The sequence below is a fragment of the Onychomys torridus genome, unplaced genomic scaffold (assembly GCF_903995425.1).
Source record: "Onychomys torridus unplaced genomic scaffold, mOncTor1.1, whole genome shotgun sequence".
NCBI lineage: Eukaryota > Metazoa > Chordata > Mammalia > Rodentia > Cricetidae > Onychomys > Onychomys torridus.
In genome coordinates this window covers 132,559-158,889 of record NW_023413756.1, presented here as the reverse complement: position 1 = coordinate 158,889, position 26,331 = coordinate 132,559, and the positions used below count along the sequence as shown (strand labels likewise).

General features: G+C 45.1%; 1 protein-coding gene across 7 annotated transcripts in view; it reads right to left on the bottom strand.

Annotated features, from left to right (window-relative positions):
* The window catches only part of Btd (biotinidase), a 34,419-nt gene that overhangs the window by 4,924 nt on the left and 3,164 nt on the right, over positions 1-26,331 (bottom strand). The window contains exons 1-2 of one of the 7 annotated variants that reach the window (XM_036176721.1): positions 11,838-12,164; positions 1,922-2,177 (exon numbers count right to left, since the gene is read on the bottom strand). In XM_036176721.1, the coding sequence (XP_036032614.1) occupies positions 1,922-2,173 (252 nt within the window). In that variant the 5' untranslated portion in view covers positions 2,174-2,177; positions 11,838-12,164. Of the gene's footprint in view, positions 1-1,833; positions 1,901-1,921; positions 2,178-9,787; positions 9,806-10,297; positions 10,834-11,616; positions 11,791-11,837; positions 12,165-26,331 lie in introns of those variants that run through there. The other 6 variants (XM_036176722.1, XM_036176718.1, XM_036176717.1 and 3 more) reach the window with 6 other exon arrangements.

The following is a 26,331-nucleotide window of genomic DNA, read 5'->3' as shown; positions in this document are numbered from 1 at the left end:
GCAGGGGATTCGGGAGGCACCACGGACAGATGGAGGAGCCAGAAGAGGTGAACCTGCAGGTGCTGAGGCGGCACCGTGCCATTAAAAGCCTCCACCACAGGGCCTGCCCTTGTGCAGGTCAGTGCTGGTAGGAGGCCTACAGGTACAGCTGGGATTTATTTTACACTGACTTCAGCAGAGACATAAATGGGGTAAGTATCAAATGCGTGAATGCTATGTGGATGTCAGTAAAAGATCCCTAAACAGCCCAACGGGCTGGAGTGGTGAGCAGCTCCCATGAGGAGACTTGCTCAGGTTGTCAGCTGACTGCCCAAGGGGAGTGGGGCAGCTGTGTTAAAGGAATGGGTGTTCTAAGGGCCTTGGAAACACAGTGGGATGTTATTGCCAGAAGTGTACCGGGAACAGCATCTGAGAAGGAGCACTGAGAGAAGCCTACCACCCACCCTGTCATACAGCAGTGGGAATGTAACCAGAGTTCTAAGCAGAAGTCTGAAGAGGACTGGAAGCTCAATCTTCTTGGGTACAGGGGCAGCTAAACCACCCCCCAGGTGTGCAGAAGGTGGAATCCAGCTGCTTTTCTGAGCTCAAGGTCAGACTATGGTTAAAACCTCCCCAGAAGTTGCACAATGGAACATGTGGACCTGGAAAACAATGTGTTCTGAGCTACTGAGGGTGGCCACAAAGCCAGGTGCCAGGCTGGGACAAGAGAGGAGAACTATGGGGTTGGGGACTTAGCTCAGTGGTAGAGTGCTTGCCTAGCAAGCACAAGGCTCTGGGTTCGATCCTCAGCTCCACATACATAAAAAGAAAAAAGAAAAAGAAAGAGAGGAGAACTATCCATGAAGGTGCTGGACCATACACACTTACTAGCCCAGGACTTTAAAATGCACCAAGAAGTGGAAGCTGTGTCCTTTCAGGTGTCCATGAGGTGTGGGCATGGGGGTGATGGGATCTGCTGGCATGGCCAGGTCTACACCAGCAGCAGAGAGAGATGGCCAGGTCTACACCAGCAGCACAGAGGCATTGCCAGGTCTACACCAGCAGCACAGAGGCATGGCCAGGTCTACACCAGCAGCAGAGAGGCATGGCCAGGTCTACACCAGCAATAGAGGCAGAGGTTTGGCTCACTTGTCAACAGCACAGCAGGCATTCCTAAGCAGCTGGGCTTGGAGACTACACCAACAGGGATGAAGCTCAGAGTCTCTTGGTTCCAGCCTTCCCTACCCCATAGCTTCTTCTAAAGGCAGCACTACTCCTCTGTCCCAGGGGAGCCTATCCTCCATCTCCACCTTTGCTAGCTTACAAAGGGCCTGCGGTCCTGTTCTATCTGGATGAAGTGCACCACAGACAACATGCAGACAGCCAGCAGCAGTTCTGTGGGCACTTACAAGTTCCCATATGCTTTGAATGCTTTTCAGAGCATGGAGTTCACTGTGCTCAATGGTTTTCAAGTTGCTGGGTTCTTTTTTCTTTTTCTTTTGTTTTTTTTCTGAATATCATAATCCCCCGGGGGTGGGCTGTGCAAATTCCTACTGCCCAAACTGCACCCATTCTGGACCAGTTGGCTACAGCACCAGACCCAAGCCCTAGCCCTTGTTTACAATTCATCATTGAATGCTAGGCAAAAGCACACAAAGACCTAGGCAGGGCTTCTTCAACTTGGGTAAAACACTCCTTGGGGATGACCTTGCTTAACATGCTGGGTCTGACTCTGGAGTCAGGTGTGGGGCCTGATTTCACAAGCTGCCACAGACGGGTGGTTGGTCCACTGACTAACTTCTGGGAAGCAAGATGCCAGTCAGCTAACCCGTCAACTCAGATCTGCAAGCTGACCCGATTTTTCAGGGGGACCTTGAGAGTCTGGGGTTCCTCCTCGCTCAGAGCAGCTGGCTCTGTGACAGGACTCGAAAGCGGCTCTTGCCTTCTGGGCTGCAGCCATCACTTGCTGTTCATAGATGTCGAGGTTCTGCTTCATGAGCTCCAGAGCCTGCTGGCGGCTGCTGAGCTCCAGAGGGTTCGGGCTCAGGACCGACCGGTGTTCGTACACAGCAGCCATGTAGTACTCAGCCTTGCGGTGCTCGGGTGAGACCAAGCCGATGCCCAGCGCAAGTGCAGAACAGCCGAGAAGGAAGAGAGCAGGCGCGGTGCGGGCTCCAGACATAATGCAGACCATAAATCTGGAATGAACCGGCAAGAGGAGAAGAGCTGAATAAGGAAGGCTGCCAAGGACTGAACTTTCGCAGCTGTGATTTATTAATCCTGGCAATTACACTCGCCCGCAGCGATGCTGTGGCTCAAAGGGTTTGTTTCATGTCCCTAATAAAAGCCCGTGTGTTTCTCTCCAAACACGCAGACCTGCCTTTCAAACGACTCGCTGTGTTAATAGACTGGTTTCAGAACATTTCCCAAACAGACTTGGTGTTTGCCTCTGTTTTCTTACGCAGTATGCAGGGAGCCTGCAGTGCGCCACCGCCTTGCTAGCCAGGCGCCTACACTGTGCGCTGCAGGGACTCTGCGGAATTTTGGACACAATTTCTGTGAAATATTTGGCGCTGTGTCGGAGCCTTCTTACTCATCGTTACAGGCCAGCCCTCTAAGACCACAGCGATGGCCCCGAGGCTCCTGAAGGAGCTGAATTCTGCAGTCTATTTGGGGGCTGGAATCCGAGCGTCTGCGGCGCAGCCATACAGAAGTCTCCCAGGCTCCCTTGCCTCGAACCTAAGTGGTTCCCCTCGAACCTAAGTGGGCCTTGCCAGCCACTGCTTTCTCCATCTTTGTCTCTGCCACTCCAAATCACTTGCTTAAAAACAAACCTATTTGGAAATGAAGTCCTTCTTGCAGTGATAACATGGAATTTCCTAGAAGATAAATTGGAATTTTGTAGTGAGAAGACTCCACTTGGCATAAGAAACTAGACACAAGTGAATGTGTATCCCTCCACCCCCACACACTCCTACCCCTGACACAGAAATGGTTACTCCCCAACACTAAGTGTTTCTCAGCGAATGGCCCAATTCTGCCTTGAAAAATCACCCTGGTCTCCTAGCTAGGCCCCTCCCCCGGCACAAAACTTTGTCAGGCAGTGGATCGCAGCCAAGCAGCTGCCCTGTGGAGACAGACGGGCTGACAACTGCCTAAGAAGAATCCTGGTTCAACACCAAGGTAGTAAGGACAAATCAAGGAGTCCCACTGCTGTTCTTTAAGAAGAAAATGGACCCCCATCCCAAAAAAATGACATCTGTCCAAACCTCAACTCAGAATGCTTATGTTTGTATTCCAAACAGACTCCCTGGGCTACGAATTTTCTTTTTATTATTTGGCTAAAAGTTCCAGAAGCAAGCCATAATTATTTCAGCCACAGAAGAGACATAGGGATCCTCATTCAGAATCCCTCCACATCAAATGCTTGTCAGGGAGAAGCCTTCTCTCTCCCCCCATGCCTCTCAAACTGCCATTTGTTTCCCGGGAATAATGTCCCATACAAAGCCCAGGGTTTGCTGCCGTTCATCTGGCCACTGGAAGCAATGTTCTATGGGAAGAACAAGGGGCCTTTGAGTGAGCAGTCATGAGTTTTGGAGTGGAAACAAAAGTGTAATTGATAAGTTTTCTTATTGGAACTTTGTCTCCAAAGACACCAAGGAATAATTTTACATGCCTCAAAAAATCTACTTTGTATTCCATTTTGAAAGGATAATAATGGGGCAGCTTGGGTGAGGTCACAGTCATAGTGACAATACTTTTCAAGTCCAAGTTGATGGCCTCTTGAAGAGGTGTGGAAAGAGGCTGAGGTAGAGACACATGAGGCGAGTCAGGAACTCCCAGGCTCTAGGAAGGGCCTTGACAGTTTCTGGATAACAGATGTGGGCACACAGGGCTCTGTGTACATTAGGGAGGCATGGAACTTACATATGGCAGCCTAGGGCTCTACCACTAAGCCTTACCCCAGCCCTGAGATCCAGAACATCTAACCGGAATCCAGCAAAACAAGGAAACTGCAGAACCAGCAAGGTACCACATTCCTTTCTATTTTCAGAAAATAAAATCTGTATTCTTTGCAAAAGGAGTCCAGTAGGAAAGCCTAAGTTGCAATCATTCGTGTGTGAACAAAGGTAGATCAATAATTACAGGCTATGCACATTTAACCAGATATTCATGCTTCAAAGACTCAGGCTTAATGAGGAAGGAGAGAATGAGTAATTACAATAAAAATAGCTACAAGGGTTTGCCCTTCCCAAGCGGCGGTGAAGCAGGAGACATGTGCACTAATGCTGTGAGGTTGGCTCGCTCTCTGCACTTGGCATCATACACAGTCTCAGGAAAAACCTAACAAGGCTGAGCAAGGACACCCAAGGGCTCAGCAGCAGAAGCAGCTGAAGGGTGCTCGGCTTTAAAGGGACAGGACTGGGGACTCAGATGGAGCTCAGCTAACAGCGTGCTTGCCTAGCATACACAAGGCCATGTCTTTGATCCTAGCACTGCAAAAACAAGGCATGGTGGTGTGTACATCTGTAATCCCAACACCCAAGAGGTGGAAGCATAAGACTCATTAGTGCAAGGTCATGGATCGGGGGAGATGGCTTGGTGAGCAAAGACTATCTAAATTCAGATCCTCAGCATCCACATAAAAGCCAGGCATGGTGGAATACCTGTAACCTGAGTACTTCGAGGGATGGAGATAGGTTGCAGCTGGGGACTCAGAAGTCAGCCAGTCTAGCCACTAGAACCCTGGTTCAATGAGAAGCTCTATCTCAAAGAAAAAAAAAAACAAAGAATGCTAGAGGAAGACGACTGCTGGTGACCTCTGCCCACCAATGCACACATATGGGCACATACTGGGCATATGTATCACATATACCACACAGCACAAAACAAAAGGAAATTCAAGGTCATCCTTACCTACACAGGGACTTCGAGGCCAGCTTGTGTTAAGGGAGAAGGGAGACAGAGAGAAAGGGATGGACTGGAGCAGCCAGCACTTCCAGATACATGTAGACTAGGCAGTTGGTAGGTGCTGGCTCATGACCACACACGTACAGGTATGGTGGGACACAGGTTTCCCTAGAGCAAGGGGCTCTGGAGCCAAAGAGTTCTTGGAAACCAACCAGTAATCATCTTTGGAGATGGTCAGACCTTGAGCCTAAGAAAACAACTAGAGCCTTTTCTCTTTCTGCTCTCTTCCCTCTGCACGCTCTCCGTTCCTCTGGTCCTCTCCCTCCCCCAATAAAAAGAAAACAACTACAAGTAAATGTCTCGCCCCACATGACGGTAACACAGTCCTTCTACTGAAGGACATGGGACTGAACCAACACACAGCTGTAGAGACAATGTACCTGGCCCCTGTGGGCATGCTCTACTCTGAGACAGGGCCTGGGCCTCTGAGGTACCCCATTTCTAAGAAGATACTCACTTTAGACATCCATATATTAGCCGGCTAAGCCAGGCCCAGGCACATGTCTGGAATGCATCAGTAAGCAAACAGAGCCTCTTGGAGCTCATCACTGAATGCACAGGAGGCTGGACATAACGAAAACAAATCTCTATATGTCAGACAGCAATATGTGCAAAGGAGAAATAGGCAGTGAGAGTGGGTACGGTCTCTGACAGTGTGGAGAATGAAGGTCATCCGGATGGTGATTCTAAGCAAAGACCTGACCTGAGGCAGCTGTGAGAAGGCACACAGGACCTGGAGGAGGAGCCTCCATGCAGAGGGCCTAAGGCAGCAGCATGCCTCTCCTTCAAGAAATGGCAAGAGGGGCTGTATGGCTGGAGCACAGGATGCAGGTGGGAAGGGGTGGCCAGTGGCATTAGAGGAAAAGCAATGTGTATTCATTGGACCGAAGACCTCTACCCACATCTCATTAGTGGTGTTTAGCAGAATTATGACCTGTTTATTGTTTCATTTGGAAATTAAGCATGACTGAAGGAGATGTGATTGTGTTTCAAACTGACAAGGGGTGGACTTGTTATAACTAATCTTGGTTGTCAACTTGACTACATCTGGAATCAACTAAAACCCAAGCTACTAGACACCCCTTCGAGGGGTTCTTTTTTGTTTTGTTTTTTTGTTTTTTGAGACAGGGTTTCTCTGTGTAGTTTTGGAGCCTGTCCTAGAACTCACTCTGTAGACCAGGCTGGCCTTGAACTCACAGAGATCTGCCTGGCTCTGCCTCCTGAATGCTGGGATTAAAGGCATGTGCCACCACCACCTGGTTCGAGGGCTTCTTTTAAACATAGTATTTGAAGCAGGGAGATCTATCTATGTCTGGGCCCCACCTCTAGTAGCAGGCCACATAAATGAACACGGAAGAAGGAACTTTGCATTTTGCCTGCTTGCCCTCAGTCTACCTGGCCAGTTCATCTATCCTGTGGCTGTTAACTCCGACTTCTTTAGGATCCTACTGTAGACTGAAAACCAACAGCTCTCCAGGAATCCTCCTGGACCCAACCCTCAGACTGGGACTGCAGATACATCCAGTCTCGTGGACTGAACAACTAACTGGTTCTTGGCCTTGCTGGGCGATCTGGACAACAGCTCACAAGCCAGCTGGAAAGGCCAAGTGTAAATAAACCGTGTGACACCCAGTGACGAGGTGAGAATTCATGGCCAAACCCACAAGAACAATCAGGAAAGAATCAAGTCCTGTGAGGTGCGTTGGTAAATTGTGACTTTAGAGAAGATGACAGGTGGTAATGGTTCCTCTGCACGTGCCTTGGACAGGGGCCAAGTTCTGCTTCACTCACTAAATGGCTTAAACGAACAGAGAAATCCAAGCATTATGACATGTTAACCTAAACGTTGTCTTTCTTTCTCTCAAATGGGACTACTTTCACAATTTCAATTGAGTAAAACCTCTCAGAGTAAGGATGTGTCTGTGCGATACAGCATTTGGCCAGTTTGTGCAAGGCCCTAGGTCCTGGACCACTACTGTAAACATCTTCCTGCAGTGCTGAAGGTACGAAGTCAGAAGGTTTTTGTTGTTGTTGTTGTTTTTTCTGTTGGCCGTTTTGAATTAAAATTTGAATTAAAATCTTGGGGTCTATGTGTACCACTGCAAGGGAGAACACCCAGCGGGCTGATTTTGCAGGTGTGACTGCCACCTGGTGGACCACCTGAGAATCACTATGCCCTGTGGGTATTTGCCAGGCAGAAGCAGAGGGGTTTGTTTTCCTGCTATGCTTTCCTTCTCACTTCTAATAGTTCACTATCTACTTCATCTATCTACAACTAGAGAAAACTGAACACATCTGACTTGTTAAGGGTTTGGTCTTCCTAAACCAGGAGTCAGAAACAGTCTTTACTTCTCAGGTGCTTTTCCCATAGGGCTGATGGGATCTAGGCAGATTTCAGTGTTTCATGAGCATGAAGGTAACAGTGTCACAAAACTATAATCCCAACTATTCAGAAGGCTGAGGCAAGAGGATAACCTAGTTCAAGACCAGCATGGGCAATACATTGAGAATTTGTCTTAAAATAAAATAATTTGAAGTGTGCCTCAATTAGGCATCAATAGAGAATTGTGGAAATTTCTCCTCCATTTTTCTGTTGAACTAATTAAAATTTAAGTCATAAGAACCACCTTTGAAAGACTCAAATGTGCAATACAACTGGCCTGGAGGTACCTGTCAACCTTGCCAGGGATGACAAGCTCAGCAGGCAGAGTGAAGGCTGCCTGTTTCTATTAAATGCATGATGGGTAACCAATGTCTAAGTGAATGACGGATGCATCGGCTCAAGAATATGGCAGACAGACCAGACATCTGCTATGGCCAGTTCTCTCACCAGGTGCTCTTGTCTGCCAGTCCTCAAGGGGGAGAGCTGAAGACACGGAAGCAGGTAGTAGGTAACGGGGCCAAAGAATCCTGTTCCTCACATCAAAATGATAACCCTTCACAGGACAGCCTTTAAGAAACACCACAACTGCAGGGCAGCAGTGGCTCACGCCTTTAATCCCAGCACTTGGGAGGCAGAGCCAATCAGATCTCTGTGAGTTCGAGGCCAGCCTGGTCTACAGAGTGAGATCCAGGACAGGCGCCAAAACTACACAGAGAAACCCTGTCTGGAAAAAACAAAACAAAACAAAAAAACCCACTGCAACTAAGTGACAGAAGAAAGTGGAAAGAAAGCCAAACTACAAAAGCTAAAGCAAGAGTCCCGCAGGTAACATGCAAAGGCCCCTTCTCCCGTGGAGAGGGGGGTGCATGTTGGCAAACGGAACTAGGTGCAGCAAGAGAGGACCAGAAAACCTCACTGATGCCATCAGTTCCTGGATCAGGAGGAAAAGGAAGCATGTGACAGCATCGTGTGGGACGCAGGCACACCGCACTGAGAGAGCCAGTGGTGTTCAGATAGAGGACAGAACATGATAAAAATGGCAGCCCCCTGCTCAGGCCTATTTATCTACTCAACAAATTTTCTCCTCACCACCAACACAGAGGTGTGAAGGAATGATTCACGTCTGCACTTCTGCCTAATCTGGCTAAATCAGGAATTAGGTGGGTAGCTTCTTTTTCTGTAGTAAAGGTCCTAGCTCAGCCACAGCTGCATCCTGATCCTGATACAAGTCCCACTGTCCTATGCTTTCCAGATTCTTAGCAGGACAGGCATGTGGCCAGGTCTCCCAAATCCTGCAGCTTCACCAAGCTTGAGGGGCCGAGTCCTCCAGACTTGGGGCATGCGCAGAGGGTGCTGGGAAGGGAGGTGTCAGTCCCTTCCATGAAAGTTGTAGGTTCTACCCTGCTTAGCATTTACTGCAAAGCAGAGGCAGACATTCCAGTTCTTGGTTGGAGAGAGGTTGCCCTTTATCTAGAAAGGGACTTAAGCCATAGCCAGCATTTCACACATGTCAAAGCTCCCACAGTCTTTTTATGCCTCATTCAAAAACTGGAGGAAAGGTTGACTGAATAAGTGAACCTGGGGTGAGTAAATAACAACTTGGAAGTAAGCTCAAACGTGCTGTGACATGTACAGACAGACTGCTCCTGGGTATCAGATATTTGGGACAGCTAAGGGCTGAAGCGGCTAAAATGATCAAAGAACAGACTGACGAATTCTACGTGCAAAACATAAACATCAAGGCAGCACTTAGCCAATGGAGAACAGACTTTAACAAGAAAGTGACTCATAAGCATATGGAAAGCCTTTCAACTTCCCTAGAAAACAAAATGCAAACTGGTACCTTCCCAGATTTTGAGTTTAGGAAAAAATTAAGGCAAGTAAAGTGATAAGAGTGATATCTAACTGGCATAAACAAATCTGAAAATGTGTATTCTGAGTCACAATTTGCTCTATCTCAGGGAGTCATTCAACTGAAGGAGGGTGCTGGAGTGAGTGATAACAGAACATGGAAGTAAACAAAATGGGCTTTCAAGTTTCAATACGCAGGAGTTTAAAACCAGCTCTGATCCTTGGAATAGGAGGTTGGCAAACCAAGCTTGCATTCCTTCATCTAAAAGTTGAGAATAAAGCATCTGATGTAGAGGGCCTAGTGTACAATTCACTGACGTGGCCGATCCTGGGAATAGAGTCCAACAGGAAAGTGATTAGCAGATCAATATACAGCAGGGGAGAAATTATGGAAATCAATGCGTATTGGCCACATGGAGTATTGAGCAGAAGTTTAAAACATAAGTAAGAAGAACCTTGACAATGAAATATGCTTAATATGTGCTGTAATGGGAAATTGTTCTAGCAGCTGTGATAGCGCTGGGCAAAAGTACATGTGCATGTCAACACACACCACAGAAGATGACAGAAGAGGGAAAGCATGCGGGTTATCTCTCTACTTACCGTGTTCTGTGGTTTTGCTTTGTTCTGAGACAGGATCTCACTATGGAGATGGGGCTGGCCTTGAGCTGGCAGTGATCTTCCTGCCTCTGCCTCCTATGCTGGGATTGCTTAAAATGTTTTCTTAGCTGGGCACAGTGGTGCACACTTTTAATCCTAGCACTGGGGAGGCAAAGGCAGGTAGAACACCATGGTTTTGAGGACAGCCTAGTCTACATAGAGAGATCCTATCTTTTCCTTCCTTCCTTCTTCCCTCCCTTTCTTCTTCTTTTTTTTTTTTGTAAGTTTTCTTAAGTGTTACATTGTTTTTCTAATAAATCAAAACTATTAAAAAAATAGCAAGGAGTTCAAGTTTCTAGTTTTGCCTAGGAATCATAGATACTGAGGCTTTATCCTAATAACAAACTGGGGTTCAGGGTCTCTCCTCAGATACAGTGGAGAATTGAAGCCCTGGAGCAGACCACTGCCCCAGTTGTAGTTAACACATGGGCAAATACAGAGAACCACACTTACCAGGGGAGAAGCAGGAGCAGCAGTTCCTTGGACCCCAGAACCTGGCAGGAAACCTAACTGGTAAATGAGGACTGCTCTCAGCATGGGTGAGGCTGAGATGGACAGGCCCAGGGACCAGTCTGAGCATGCCTCTAGGAACTGGCGATTTTCACACTGAGATTAGAGAAAAGCCCGCCTCCCACGTCTTGCAGGGTCAGGAGAAGTCACCAGAAGTTCTGTTCTTCCCCAGACCCACCCGGTTAAGAAACTCCGTAATCAAAGCTTAACCTTGGGAGATTTTATCAGAACCTAATTGATCTGGAGGAAGAGAAAACTGACTCTAGCCCTCTCCAGCTGCCTTGGGGGAGGGGGAAATGCTTCCCATTAGATCCTTCTGGCCATTCCACCTCACCAGATGGAGAGTTCTGAGTCCAAGGTCAAAAGCACAAGGGTACAGACAGTCCAAGACATACCTGTCAACTCCAGGGCACCTCTCTTGGAGCTGTGACAAGACAAAACAGTGCAAAGGTTCCCCATCTTGTATTCTTGCTGAGGCCCTTTCAGTGGTAAGCCCCGTGGAAAATTACCCAACTCTATTCTAGGAACCCAAGGTCAAGATGCCCCAGCTAATTTATGCAGGCTTCTGTTAAACTGCTTGCTTATGGAAATCTCCCCCTCCAGCTGACTGCTTATCTTATCTTCTGTTAAACTGCTTGCAGGCACAAAACCTCCCCCTGCAACACTGCTGAGAGAGACACCAAGATGTGGTTTTTGCCTTGAAAAACCCCTTACTCTAACTACTGGGTCTCAAATACCCGAGTGTAGTCCCAACCAGCTGGAATAAAGGCTTTCAATTGCAGATAGACTGTGTCTGAGTGGTCTTCTCTGGTGGGCTCCCCACAACACCACATTACTAAACGCCAGTCTACTGCAGCTGCCTGCACACCAGAAGAGGGCGCCAGATCTCACTACAGATGGTCGTGAGCCACCATGTGGGTGCTGGGAATTGAACTCAGGACCTCCGGGAGAACAGCCAGTGCTCTTAACCTCTGAGCCATCTCTCCAGCCCTCAACAGAAATTTATAAGGATACTAAAAAGTCAAAACCAAAGCTTGAAAAGACAGCCAGTATCAGACTAGTACTTATGATAACTAAAATGCTGCGCTGAGGGCTCAGCTGGGAAAAAACTGACAAACAGAAGCACAGATGGGTTCTTCCAGACAAGCAAAAGGAAATTCTAAAACTAAAAAAAGAAAAAGAAAAAGGGTGCTGAAATTACAAAACAAACAAAACAAAACAAAACAAAAAACCCAAAACACTGTCACAGAAATGAAGAATACCTTAGCTGCTCCTTAGAAGAACAGGCGCGGCTGAGAAGAAATTTCTTACCCTTATCTGGCAATAGAAGCTTTAAAGGACTCAGGGAACTGAGGCAAACACCGAATACAGCAAGACTGTCTCTCACACAAACAAATGAACCACCACCACAAAAAACGTCAAAGAGAGAACACTGGCACACGGTCTATGGACAAGGATGTAAACACACAATGGGATGCCTCACACAAGGACAGGAAGGAGCAGAGCAGGATTCAAAGCTGTGACTGAGACCGCCTGCTGACTACCGCACACTAAAGCCACAGGCCAGGGCGGCTTGGCGGACACAGCGAGCGCTTCCGGGTGAACCCACAGGTCTGCGTTTCCTCTGGGCAGCTCTGCAGGTCGGAGGCTGCGGCTCTGAAGGGCCAGGGTAAGTCCATTCCCGGGAAGAAGTACATGCCAAGGAGGGAAGGAGAACCCCAGAGGGAATCTTGCTGGGATGGAGGACCAACGCCCCGCTGCAGAGAAAAGAAGCGAGCCTCCAGCCCTGGTGTGCCCGGGCCACGGAGGAAACCCTCTGTTCCCCCAGCCTTAAATCCAGGGCAAGCTTTGCTCGGAATGACACGCCAGCATTGGAGAAGTCCCCGCGGTGCTTCCCGGAGACTCAGAACGCTGGAGCCAGGTTCCAGCTTGAGGGGTTCCAGTGCTTGAAACTGCGCCACAGTGGGTCCTGCCGACCAGAACAACCAGGGCGCCCGCCCCAGGCGTCCACTGCAGAGGCTGAGGGGAAGGGGCAATGGGAGCCAGCCAGGGCGGAACACTTGCCATTTTACTATGAACCTAAGGGTTTTCTTTAAAGTCTTTTAAATATAATATAAAATAAGTCAGAGACTGGAAACCAGAATGGTAAGGTAGGATTGGGACATTTCCCAACTTTGGTATCTAAGAAGTTTAGTTTTTAATTGTCAGAGACAGTCTAAATAACAACAACAACAACAAAACCTTAGGGTTGTGGTAAGATCTGTGCATCTGATTAAGAAGAATTATTCCCTCACTGAAAAGTTAGAGGGCTGGAGAGATGGCTCAGCAGTTAAGAGCACTGATCTTAACTGATCTTAGCTGATCTTCCAGAGGTCCTGAGTTCAATTCCCAGCACCTACGTGGTGGCTCACAGCCATCTATAGTGGGATCTGATGCCCTCTTCTGGCTTTCAGGTATACATGCAGATAGAGTACTATATACATAAAATAAATACATTTTTAATTTTTGTTTTTTGAGACAGGGTGTCTCTGTGTAGCTTTGTGCCTTTCCTGGAACTCGCTTTGGAGACCAGGCTGGCCTTGAACTCACAGAGATCCCGCCTGCCTCTGCCTCCAGAGTGCTGGGGTTAAAGGCGTGCGCCACCACAAATTCAGATGATTGTAACCCAAGTAAAAATTGTCAAATGCATTGATGACAACTAAAGAGTACCCAGAGGACCAAAGAGTGAGGTACTACTAAAAAAAAAGTCACATGGAAAGGCTTTCAAGACATGGAAATCAGAGCAAGCAACAAACGATGCTTAAAACATAGCATAGAGGGCTGGAGAAATGCTCAGTGGTGAAGAGTGCTGTTGCTTTTGAAGGGGACCTGGGTTTGGTTCCTAGCACCCACATGGCTGCTGGCAATCATCTGTAACTCCAGTTACAGAGGATCTGATGCCCTCTTCTGATCACCTTGGGCACTGCATGCATGTGTTACACAGACATATTCAGACAAAACACCTATACACATAAAATAAAATGAAAAAATAAATCTTTAAATTAAACAAAAAACATACATAGCACAAAAATGACAGAAACAAAGAAAGGGGGTGGGAGACAGGGGAAGTCCATATGATGTCCCACACTGTTCCTAAGAAGTAATTACAGAACAGAAAAACATCGTCAAGTCCAATAATGAAACAAAGAACTAATCAATTCAGGATAAGGAAGAAGGGCCCTACAGCAAGACACAGTACTATGAAACTGTCCATCTCTGAAGAGTTTAAGAAGGGAATGCAGACTGCAGAGATGGCTCAGAGGTTAAGAACACCGACTGCTCTTCCAGAGGTCCTGAGATCAATTCCCAGCAACCACATGGTGGCTCCCAAACCATCTGTAATGAGATCTGGTGCCTTCTTCTGTATACATAATAAATAAATAAATCTTAAAAAAAAAAAAGAAGAAGAAGGGAATGCAGGGCCGGGTGGTGGTGGTGGCGGCAGCAGTGGCGCACGCCTTTAATGCCAGTACTTGGGAGGCAGAGGCAGGTGGATCTCTGGAGTTTGAGGCCAGCCTGGGCTACAGAGTGGGTTCCAGGACAGCCAGGACTAAACTGAGAAACTCTGTCTAGAAAAAAAAAAAAAAAAGAAAGAAAGAGAGGGAGAGAGAGAGGGAGAGAGAGGAGTGCAGAAGCGCTATGGAAAACATGACCTTTAAAGATACAGTCTTGGGAATCATCCCAAGAGCTCGGTGGGGAAAGCTGTGGCAACCAAAGGCAGAAGAGTGCCCAGCTTAGGAAGCTCCTCAGACCTGCAGTGCCCACCTTAGGGAGCTCCTCAGACCTGCAGTGCCCACCTTAGGGAGCTCCTCAGACCTGCAGTGCCCACCTTAGGGAGCTCCTCAGACCTGCAGTGCCCACCTTAGGGAGCTTCTCAGACCTGCAGTGCCCACCTTAGGGAGATATTCTCAGACCTGCAGTGCCCACCTTAGGGAGATCTTCTCAGACCTGCAGTGCCCACCTTAGGGAGCTCCTCAGACCTGCAGTGCCCACCTTAGGGAGCTTCTCAGACCTGCAGTGCCCACCTTAGGGAGCTCCTCAGACCTGCAGTGCCCACCTTAGGGAGATCCTCAGACCTGCAGTGCCCACCTTAGGGAGCTTCTCAGACCTGCAGTGCCCACCTTAGGGAGCTCCTCAGACCTGCAGTGCCCACCTTAGGGAGCGCTCCTCAGACCTGCAGTGCCCACCTGGTACGCACTCCCCCATTCCACATCATGACTTTAACTTGAAAAGAAAAAAAAGAAACAGTGATTTTTTTATGGTAATCTGAACAATAATAGACTTTTCAATATCAGAGAAAGAAATGAGATATCTTCAAAGTCCTGAGAGAAGGTAATTATCAACACATAGCCTTGTTTACCTCCCACATACATGCCTACAAATAAACCCAGATAGCACTGTAAGGATTCACACACTCCGAAATGAGTAAACAAAAAGCCGAAGATAGTTTGAAAAATACTGTAAGAAAAGAAACTGAAGATTACTCACCAGAAAATTACCACAAGCATGTAAAAACTGTAACTAAACACTCTGTTATGAATGAAAACAAAGTAACAACAACTGCTTATTTTATATATAAAAACCAGCACAAAATAGACAAGAGACTAAAGCATTAAACGGAAGAGGAGCAGGAAGGAGGTTAAGAAGAGACTGAGGAAGGGAAGGCTGGGAAGGAGGATGGAGAGGACGGCAAGGATGTGAAATGTCCCTGACAGGGATTAGAAAAGAAGAAGTGGGAAAGAGTAAGACAGGGAAACAGCCCTGCGGGTAAAGTGGCTGCTTGCAAACGTGAGGACCCGAGTTCAGATCCCAGCACCACGGAAGAGCCAAGTGTGTTGATGTGCATCTGTAAGGCCAGCATTGAGGGGTGGAGACAGGCTGACTCCAGGTGCTTCCTGTCCAGACAGCTGAATCTACAGGCTCCAGGTTCAGTGAGAGATCCTGGACAGCAATTGAGGAAGACACCTGATACTCCTAAAGTCTACCTCTGGCCTCCACAAGTGCCTTCCAAGGCTTGTTCCCACCCCCCCCCCCCCCCACAATTACGGCAAATATGGAAATAGTCAAAGGAACCAGATGATGCTGTAAATAAATGATAGAAATGTTCAAAGATTTAAAAAGTGAGCAATGGGAATAAAGACCTAACAAGGAGTCTACAGAAAATGATCGGTAAAGACAACAGCTGGATGAGCTCCAACGAAAAGGGTAATAGCAGATCCAGGACAACAAAAGGACTGTGTGATGGGCAAGGTCCTCAGGGACCTCCCTGTATAATCAAGTCATTCTTCAAACAACTAGTAGAGTTTGGAACTCTGGCTGACACTGTCCCCTGCAGCCTGGAGAGCGAGATCCAGAGCAGAACCTGGCTCAGACTCCGACCCACAGAAACTTTCAGTTAGTAAATGAGTCTTATTTTAAGATGTTAAGTGGGTGCTAAGACAATTTTTAATACAATAGGCACTGCATAATAGATCAGAAAAAATATTTAAGGCTATAATTAAAGAATGTTCTCTAGAGACACAAGTAGATTCGAATGACCAGAGACAGCAAAACTCAAGAAAGGAAGAGAACGCCTAGGCAAGTTCTTCATACCAAAGATGAAAAATCACTTGGAGGCCAAATCAAAAGATCAAAGGCATTTTTGTTTGTTTTGTTTGGTGAGACAAAGTCTATGTAGACCAGGCTGGTCTCAAACTCCTGCTTCCCCAGCCTCAGCCTCCCAAGGGCTTGCACCACCATGCCTGACTAAAGACATTTTTTTACAAAGATTTATTTATTAATTGTATGAGTATGGGTGTTTTGCCTGCATGCTTGTCAATGTAGCACATGTGTGCGGTGTCCGTGAAGGACATTGGATCCCCTGGAATTGGAGTTAGAGATGGTCATGAGCTACAATGTGGGTGCTGAGAATCAAACCCAGGTCCTCTGCAAGAGCAGCCAGTGCTCTTAACCACTGAGTCATCTCTCCAGCCCAGCAGATGGCATTTTTAAGGGCAAAAATTCAGGCTGTTCTCACACTTCATCACAATAACCTTAGTGTTAGCAAAAGCCTACAGGATCATTTCTGAAAAAGAAAATATGACTTAGAATTGTTACAAGATGTCAAGATTTGGTTGAAATTTAAAAGTAACTAATAACAAGTTTGAAAATGCATGAATTTGGAAGCGTTGGTCCCATCAGTTTCATCAGCCTTTCTTGAAAAGAAAAGTGTGTGGAAGCTGAAGTTCTGTCGAGCAGGAAGTGAAGGGAAAGAGCTAGGGCAAGGGCCTCAGATGGAAAACAAACGCGAGGATTCTATTCTGTTCATAGAGCAGCATGCAGATGTTGTGAACCTGGCAATGCAGAACGGAGAGAAGCAGCCGACAGTCCGAGGGGGAGGGAAGGAGCTGACAGCAGGAAATAGATGTGGAAATTAAGTGAGAAAATGGAAACAGAGAAGAAAGTTCTGCGATAAAAAGAAAAGGAAATAGAACATTACCAGCTAACCTAAATAGGGAGAAAACGAGAAATATAAAAATAATAATAAAACAGAAATCGTGAGTACAGAAACATGAAAATCATGAAAAAAAAAATTAGCTAAAATGAGGAATCTAGAAAACGTCCCCTGTACTTGGTAGGTTGAGGCAGGACAATTATTGTGAGTTCTGGGTCAGCCTGAGCTGCTACATAGTGAGTTCCATAGCAGCCTGGGCTATACCAACATAGTCAGAGCCTTCCCCACCATCCTCCTCCCCTCCCCCAGCACCACAGCTTCATCTTCTAATCTCAGAATTGTAATGGATATCTGGTCTACCTACCTATGACCTTGAAGTGCCTCCCCTGGGATGTGGCCTGGGGGCTACCCTTAAGGACCTGAGACAGTACACCAGGCTCTTCTCTCCCTCATGGGCTTGGATGGCAGACTGACTCAGCACAGCGTGGGACAGTACCTCAGCCTTTCAGGACCCTGCAACGATTCTCCTATTCTGTTTTACTAAGTTTTCTTTCATAATAAATCCCTTTTACCCTTTAAGCAGACTCCCGTGGATTTCTCGAAATACAGAATAAGTTCAGATGATTCTGGAGGAATTCTATAGAGAAGCAAAGCATCTCAAGGCTACTGGAAGCATCCTGGGATGGTAGAATATTCCTTTACACTGTGTGAATATATGTTGCTGTGATTGGTTTGATAACGAAGCTCACTGGCCAATAGCTGAACAGGATAAGGTTAGGTGGAAGAGCCAATCTGAGAATGCTGGGAGGAAGAAGGGTGGAGTCAGGAATAGAGAGCAGACTCAGAGAGAAGCAAGACAGACATGCTGTACTGAGGAAAGGTACAAAGAGGTATTGTTAGGATCCTGTACATGAGCAGCTGGGGAGAGGGGTTTTGTGTCTTACATCATCAGGGGGCGCTGGCAACTACATACTCACCTTAAAAGGCGGACAGGGACCCCCACTCTCTCTCTGTTCTCTGCTCTGCTCCCCACTTCCCTTCCCCACCAGGCCTGGCTCTCCCTTCCTTCCCTTTCCCTCCTAATAAAGCTCTAAAAGTACCACTGGGTTCTGTCATGACTGTGACCTTTCCACATGGTAACCAGTGCCACCACAAGCACCATTTACCTTTCACACATGGCAAAGTGTAGATTAAAAATACAGGATAATTGAAAATGTAAGAGCTGGCTAGTAACAAGCCTAAGCTATTGACTGAGCATTTACAACTAATATTAAGCCTCTGTGTGGTTACTTGAGAGCGCTTGAGGACAGAAACTTCTGCCTACACAGGATATAGAACTTTTTTCCCATGAGGTGGGACTCAGAGATTTTACTAGGTCCCAGATCCTTCTCTTTCTGCCTCACTGTTCTGCATGTGTCTTCCAACTGCAGGATCACCTTGTGGTGGCAAGGTGACGGCTCTGACTCAGGGCACCATGTGGTGCAGAAGTAGAAGGTACTTGCCAGTTCCATCAACTTTCCCCCAGAGCCCTGCTTGGCAATCTCTTCTAGCTACAAGAAAGGTGGGCTAATGTAAACTACTTTACCATCTTAAATAAAATCATGGGTTTTTTGTCAGACATAGGAAATCCAGTTAGAGTTGAATTTCACATAAAAAGTGTTAAGAGTATCTTTATTCCACTGAGAATCTAAAGCTAAATGTAACTATGTGTCTACATGTCCAGTTTTTTTGTTTTTTGTTAAATCTGACAACCTTACCCATAATTGCTCCTGTAATCATAACACTTTTAGAACCACCACATCTTTTTTCTTTCTAACAGCCTTGTTGGTGTCTAGCTGGAAACTCTGCCTTGCCTGCACCCTACTCCTTCCCATTCCAAACCCTGCCCCTCACAGAAAGGCCATCAAAAGTCCACGGCTCTCCTCAGAAACTCAAGACCACATCTGCAGGGTATTTAAGCCCCCAGTTTCTAGACCTGTCATGTGATTTCTCCTCCTCCCCTCCCCTGCCTCACCTCTTCCAGGGGACCTGGGTTCAATTCCTAGCACCCACATGGCAGCTCATGGCTGTCTGTAACTCCAGTTCCAGGGAATATGACAGTCTCACACAGATATACATGCAGGCAAAATGACAATGCATATCAGATAAAAATAAATTACCACTGTAAATTAATTTACTATTGCCCATTTGAAAAAAATAGATCTTTCAAATGTCTTTCAGTCTATAGACTCTTCTTTCCTCTTTATTTCCTTACATAGAGAAGATGCTCTCAGGAGATGGCTTGGTGTGTAAAGTGCTTGCCATGCATGTTACAGTTCAGATCTCCAGCACTCACCTGAATGTGGGGAGCAGTGATGTATGGTTGTGATCCCAACATTGGGGAGAAAGAGGGGCTCTCTGCAGCCAGCCAGTCTAGCTATATTGATGAGCTCTGGGTTAAGGGAAAGACCATGTCTCAAAAATAAGGTGGAGAGCAATGGAAAAAGACATTCAACATCTACCTCAAGACATAACTGTACACTCCACACAAATATGTACATACAAAACACACACACACACACACACACACACACACACACACACACACACACGAAGAAGGCAGAAGCCTGGTGTGGTGGCTCAGATCTGTAATCTCAACACCTGGGCTAAGGCAGGAGGATTGTAAGTTCAAGGCCAGTCTGGGCTACATAACAAGTTCCAGGCCAGCCTAACTACAAAAAGAAACTTTGTCTTAACAAAACAAACAAAAACTATAAAGACATTGTCAAAATAGAAGAGTAAAATAGTATGATATAGGTGTTAGAAGAGGAAAATAATAGAAAGTTTTATTTGTATATATGGTGGAAATAGACCAAATATACGTGTATATATATGTAACATATATATGTAATGGCTTCAACTAGAAATGTATCCCACAGGCTCATGTATCTGCTCACTTGATCCCTTGCCGATGGCACTGTTTGGGAAGGTTATGGTACCTTTAGGAGGTGGAGGCTTTCCAGATAAAGCATGTCACTGGGGACCACTTTAAGGGTTATGCCACTTCTTGCACATGAGACTCCCTCTCCCTCCCCCTCCCCGCTCTCCCCACCACCCTTTCCTATGTGGATGAAAATGTGATCAGCCTGCTTTCTGTTCCTGCCATCCTGCCATGATGGACTCTATCCCTTTGGAACTGTAAACCAAAAATAAATACACTCTTTCTTCTTGAAGTTACTCTTAGTCACGGTATTTTATCATAGCAACAGAAAAGTAATACATATATGAAACTTGATGTGTATCTAAAGAGATATAACATAACGTTGGAATAAGAATGAACTGTTACAAATGGTGCTTCAACAACTATTATGGTAAATTGAGTATTGCAAAAACCAATCAATTAGTTCCCTCTCTATTTCCTCATAATGTAATTTAACTCAGTCTAGTCTAAGTTCAGCTAAGTAACTTCTGTTGAATTGGACATTACCAAACATGCAAAGGCTTATACAATTGGTATTGTTCCATTCCACAGCTATGAAAAAACCAGGTATCGAATGAGAGATGTGTTTGTAGACATGCCAGATGCCCAGACAGACAACCCTGTTTGTCAACTGCCAGTGTAAGAACAATCCAGGTGACAGGTAAATGACCACAGAATCATGAACGAGCCTAGCTAAACCAGGGTTCACAGATAGATGAAATAGATAGTAGTTCTTTTTACCACTAAATTTGGGGTGGATAGATATCCAAGCAAACCCAACTGATAAAGATATTATATAGAAACGACAAATGCAGGTTCCACCCTCCGCATGTGTATTGTATTCCATGATCTGTTGTGAGCCAGACCAATCCAAGGCTTTCTCAGAGGCCCCAATGAAATAACAGAGAACACTAGTTCTGTGTCCTTGCCCAGGGGCAGACTTGGCAAGATCTAGTCTGGGGCTAGATCAAGGGCCTAGAAGGAGTTAAGGTTTTAGTTACTGGGAACCTGCCTTTTCCCCTGAAGAGACTGGGGTTATCAGTCCCAAAGCTGCCATGTGCTCTGTCTACACACTGGAGATGCCATGTGTCCTCTTTGTGTAACATTCCTGCTGACACCGTCCCACAGTATGATCACTTTCTGCTGACTCTGTCCCATGTTCCCCCTGTGAAATGTATATAAGAGGCTGCACTTCTTAATAAACATGCTTGGCATAAGCCATCAGCTTATTTGAGACCTCCTGGTTCCAGAGTTTCTGGGGCTGTTGCTGTCGTTGCTGGTTTTCTTTCCCCCTTAGGACCCTGTCACTGAAGAACCACTTGCTGGTCCAGGTCATCTGGTAGACTAGAGACTTAAGTATGAAGAATACGCTTGGATGGTGGTACATATCAGTGGTCCCAGCACTCTGGAAGCTAAGGGAGAAGGAAACCAAGTTCAAAGCCCACTTAGGCTGCACAGCAAATCCAAACAAGGCCAAAGAAAATCAAAACACTACAAAGAGAAAACAAGCTTTTTGATTCAGAAAAAGGCTTAATAATTTCAAATTAGGTACCATTTATAAAACGAGATACAAAAATAAAACTTAAAGGAAACAGTTGTCACAGATAAAAATCAGTCTCTCAAAGGAAACTACAGGCAGATCTCTAGTTTAAGACCAACCTGGGTCAAGTAGGAACATTTTTTCTCAAAAAATTAAAATAAAAAGCAACTGTAAACAAAGTTAAAAGACAATTAATTTGCATTCAGGACATATAAAACATATCTATAAACCAGTAAGAAAAAGATAAATAATCCAGTAAGGAAATGGGCAAAAATGGTGGTGGTGGTGGTGGCGGCAGCGGCACACTTCTTTAATCCCAGCACTCGGGAGGCAAAGGCTGGTGGATCTCTGTGAGTTAGAGGCCAGCCTGGTCTACAGAGTGAGTTCTAGGACAGCCAGAGCTATATGGAGAAACACTGTCAGAAAAAAAAAAAAGAAAAAGATATGGGCAAAAAAAGCCTTCATAACTACACTTTGCTTCATTCATAATCAGAGTATCTTTGGAAATGAGAAGTCATTCTATACCTATCAAATTGGCAAAAAAATTATAATTTTATTTTAATGTTTTATTAGCATATGTTAATTATGTATAAGAGTAGGTTTTAAAAAATTTTATTTATTTTTATTTTATGTGCATTGGTGTTTTGCCATGGGTGTCAGGTCCCCTGGAACTGGAATTACAGACAGTTGTGAGCTGTCATGTGGGTGCTGGGAATTGAACCCAGGTCCTCTGGAAGAATAGTTAGTGCTCTTAACCACTGAGCCATCTCTCCAGCCCCATGGGTTTTTAAATTAATTAATTATTTTATTTTTTTCTATTATCATCTTGATACAGTACAAATTCTTATCCTAATTGTGAAATGTTTCATTGGGGCTTGCACAGTAATTGAGTAAAACCAAAACTTATTATAAGCCACAGTCATCCTAGGGGCTCCCTGCTATATAGCCTCCCTGTTCTGTGGGTTGCAGTCTGATTGTTCTTTGTTTTATATCTAGAATCCACTTATGAGTGAGCACATACCTGTTTGTCCTTCTGGGTTTGGGTTACCTCACTCAGGATGATTTTTTCTAGTTCCATCCATTTGCCTGCAAATTTCATGCTGTCATTGTTTTTCTCTGCTGAGTAGTACTCCATTGTGTATATGTACCACATTTTCTTAATCCATTCTTCAGTTGACAGGCATCTAGGTTGTTTCCAGGTTCTGACTATTACAAATAGTGCTGCTATGAACATAGTTGAGCATGAATCTTTGTGGTATGAGTGAGCATTCCTTGGATATATGCCCAAGAGTGGTATGGCTGGGTCTTGAGGTAGATCGATTCCTACTTTATGAGAAACTGCCATACTGATTTCCACAGTGGTTGTACAAGTGTGCATTCCCACCAACAGTGAAGGAGTGTTCCCTTTGCTCCACATCCTCTCCAACATATAATGTCATTAGTGTTTTTGATCATAGCCATTCTGACAGGTGTAAGGTGGTATCTCAGAGTCGTTTTGATTTGCATTTCTCTGATGAATAAGGATGTTGAGCATTTCCTTAAATGTCTTTCTATTTAGCTCTTTAGCCTTTTTTTTTTTTTTTTTTGGTTTTTCGAGACAGGGTTTCTCTGTGTAGTTTTGCGCCTTTCCTGGAACTCACTTTGGAGACCAGGCTGGCCTCAAACTCACCAAGATCTGCCTGCCTCTGCCTCCTGAGTGCTAGGATTAAAGGCGTGCGCCACCAACACCCGGCTCTTTAGCCCATTTTTAAATTGGGTTGTTCAAATGGTGGGTTTTATTATGAGGTCTTCCTTCCTTCCTTCCTTCCTTCCTTCCTTCCTTCCTTCCTTCCTTCCTTTCTTCATTCATTCTTTCTTTTTTTTCCCAAGACAGGGTTTTTCTGTGCAGCTTTACACCTTTCCTAGAACTCCAGGCTGGCCTCGAACTCACAGAGATCCGCCTGGCTCTGCCTCCCAAGTGTGCCACCATTGCCTGACTTTTTATGAGATTTTTACATGTGTGCATCATGTATTTCAATTATATTCTCCCTCATTACCCTTCTTTGTCCCCTGCTAGTAATCCTCTTCCTAACTAGCCCTCAACTCTCATATCTTTAATTTGATTTACTCATTTATTTATGCATTTATTTTGAGATGGGATTCCATGCAGCTCAGGCCAGCTTTGAACTCACAATGTAGCTGAGAATGAACTTGAATTCATCCTTCAGCTCTGTCTCCCAAGTGTTAGAATTATAGGTGTGCACTACCATGCCAGGCTAGATTGGCAAAAAAAAAAAAAAAAAAAACAACCCAAAAGCAAACAAACAAACAAACAAAAAAACCCCAGTAAGTTTCCAATTAATGGAGAAAAGGAAAAAGGGCAGTTCTCACACAATGATGGTATGAATGTAAGTTCTTATAATGACTTTGGAGGACAATTTGATAATTTCTGATAAAACCAGTAATAACCCCACACCAGTATTATACACAGAAACTCTCATGTAGGTATAAAACATACAATAAATCTTCAGAGTTGGGGCTGGAGAGATGGTTCAGTGGTTAAGAACACTGGTTCTTCCAGAGGACCCAGGTTCAATTCCCAGCACCCACATAGCAACTCACAGCTGTCTGTAACTCTAGTTCCAGAGGATCGAACACCCTCACACAGACAGATATACATGCAGGCAAAACACAAATGTACATGAAATAATAAAAATAAATAAATAAATAAATAAATAAATAATTTTAAAAAATCTTAGAGAACACTGTTCATACCCTGAGGAACTAAGTAACCTAACTGTCTGCTCCTGTTTCACTGTGTTCCCCTAAATGGTATGTTTACCTCAACACAGCCATGCTTGAAGGTGGGGTCTGGTGGGAGGTGTCTGAGTCATCCACACTCATGAATTGTCTAGGAATGAGTTAGCCATCTCTAGTTTGGCCTTCTTTTTCTCTCTTCCTCATATATCTGTTTGCTTTCTGCTCTGAGGGCCTCACCAAATATGGATGCTATGGGCTCTTACACTTCTGAGCGCTAGAACAGGGGGCAGAAATAAGTGTCTTTATACAGTACTCAACAGTGGCCAGGGTTGGTAATGCAGACTCCACAATCCCCAGCTGCTTGGGAAGCTAAAGCAAAAGGTTCACCAGTTCAAGGCCTGCCTGGGCTACAGAGTGAGTTCAAGGCCAGGTTAAGCAACTCACAGATCCCACCTCAAAAGAAAGAGCAGGGGGAAGGACAGGGATAGACATAGAGCAATTGCCTCCCCAGAAACTCAGAACAAATAAATAATGCCTAGTCTCATGTACTCTTTTAAAACAGCAGAAAATGGATTAAGACACCTTTAAAAACGGATAATGAAGGTCCTATAAACATTAAGTTCAAAGTCATGGCTCCCTCTATGGGATGGGAAAGGAAATGCCCTGGTGGTGGTGGTGGGGAGCACAGGAAGCCCACTGTGTATTTACTGAGCTGGTTTATGGGTTTGTCGTAACTTCTGATCCCTTCATGTGTCTGAAATATGTCATAAATATTAACTATAAGAACAATGAGTTGCTGATAAGCCCCAAGGAGCTCAAAGGTTATGATGAAGAAATCTGTTTATGGGCTTAAGTCTTCCATTTTGAAAATGTCCCCAGTCCAACCCTACACCTGGAAACTTTGCAGTTTTATTCCAAGGAGAAACACTCTGCCGCTAAGCCACTGGGTCTTCATACCACACATATCATTGTGGTGGTTATTGCTAATATTAAACTCTTTCAAATTTACTTTAAAAAGAAAAAACAAAACACAACAAAAAAACAAATCCATAGTTGATAAAGCAGGAAAAACCATTCTTTTTTTTTTTTTTTTTTTTTTTTTGTCAAATAACTTATTTAACTTTATTTTATTGGTGTGAAGGTATTGGATACCCTTGAACTGGAGTCACAGATAGTTGTAAGCTGCCATATGGGTGCTGGGAATTGAACCCGGGTTCTCTGGAAAAATAGCCAGTGCTCTTAACTGCCTAGCTGTCTCTGCAGCCCCTGGAAAACCACATTCTTTCTGTTTTCTTCCCACACTGCTCCCCGCTTCGGTGTTGGGTCGTGGTTGCAGTAAACTGCTGAGCAAAGTTCAGGCCTTGGGCAGGATCCAGCTTTCTCTAGGTCAGAGGGCACCAGAGAAACACGCTCAGTGCCTTTCAACAAAACAGGCTTTTTATTTATTTATTTATTGAGTTATTACTGAGCTGTCCCTAATAACTCCAGAATATAAAGTTGTTTTCCATTTTTTTTCTTCTTCAAGTCTATCACTAAGCTTTGCTACTATACAGGTCATACATTTAAGGAGAAGCAAACAGAGTCAACTTAACCTGTTTCACTCGACTGATCTTTTTATTACATTATTTTATGCCTGTTCTCTGTTGATACATTTCCTACAGTACATATCCTGCAGTACAATTTAAGGGTTGTATTTAAAAATAGTGCTTCCTGTAGATTTCTCTTTACTTTTGTTCCTGGCTTTTTACTGGCATAGCCCTGTACTCTCAGCTACTCAGAAGGCTGAGCCAAGACCCAAAGTTCAAGGCATACCTGGACAACTTAGTGAACCCTGTCTTAACATAAAAAAGGAAGAGTAGGGCTTAGTGGTATGAAAGGCCCAGAGTAAGCCCGAACATTAGCCCACCTACCCAGCTTCTCCTATTGCTTGACCCTTGCCCTATATTCTCAGTCACAGGAAGAACAGTTGGCTAAAAATTAAGACAAGACCCCAGCTGTGTCAAGAGCTGCGTTAAGATAAGCAGACTTGTATAAACAAGCTTCTACAAACCCCCTGCTAAGCTTGTACAAATACCTGTTATCACAGATTGTACTACTAATTATAAAATGTTAACACAAGTTGTAAATTCCAGGAATGTACCATCACCCAAGACTTAACTTCAAATTGTAAAAATTCCTTTTCTTACATCACCTTGACACCTCCCACCCTCCACCCCACTTACAGCTTTGCTTTAAAAAAAAAAAAAAAAAAAAAAAAAAAAGGACCT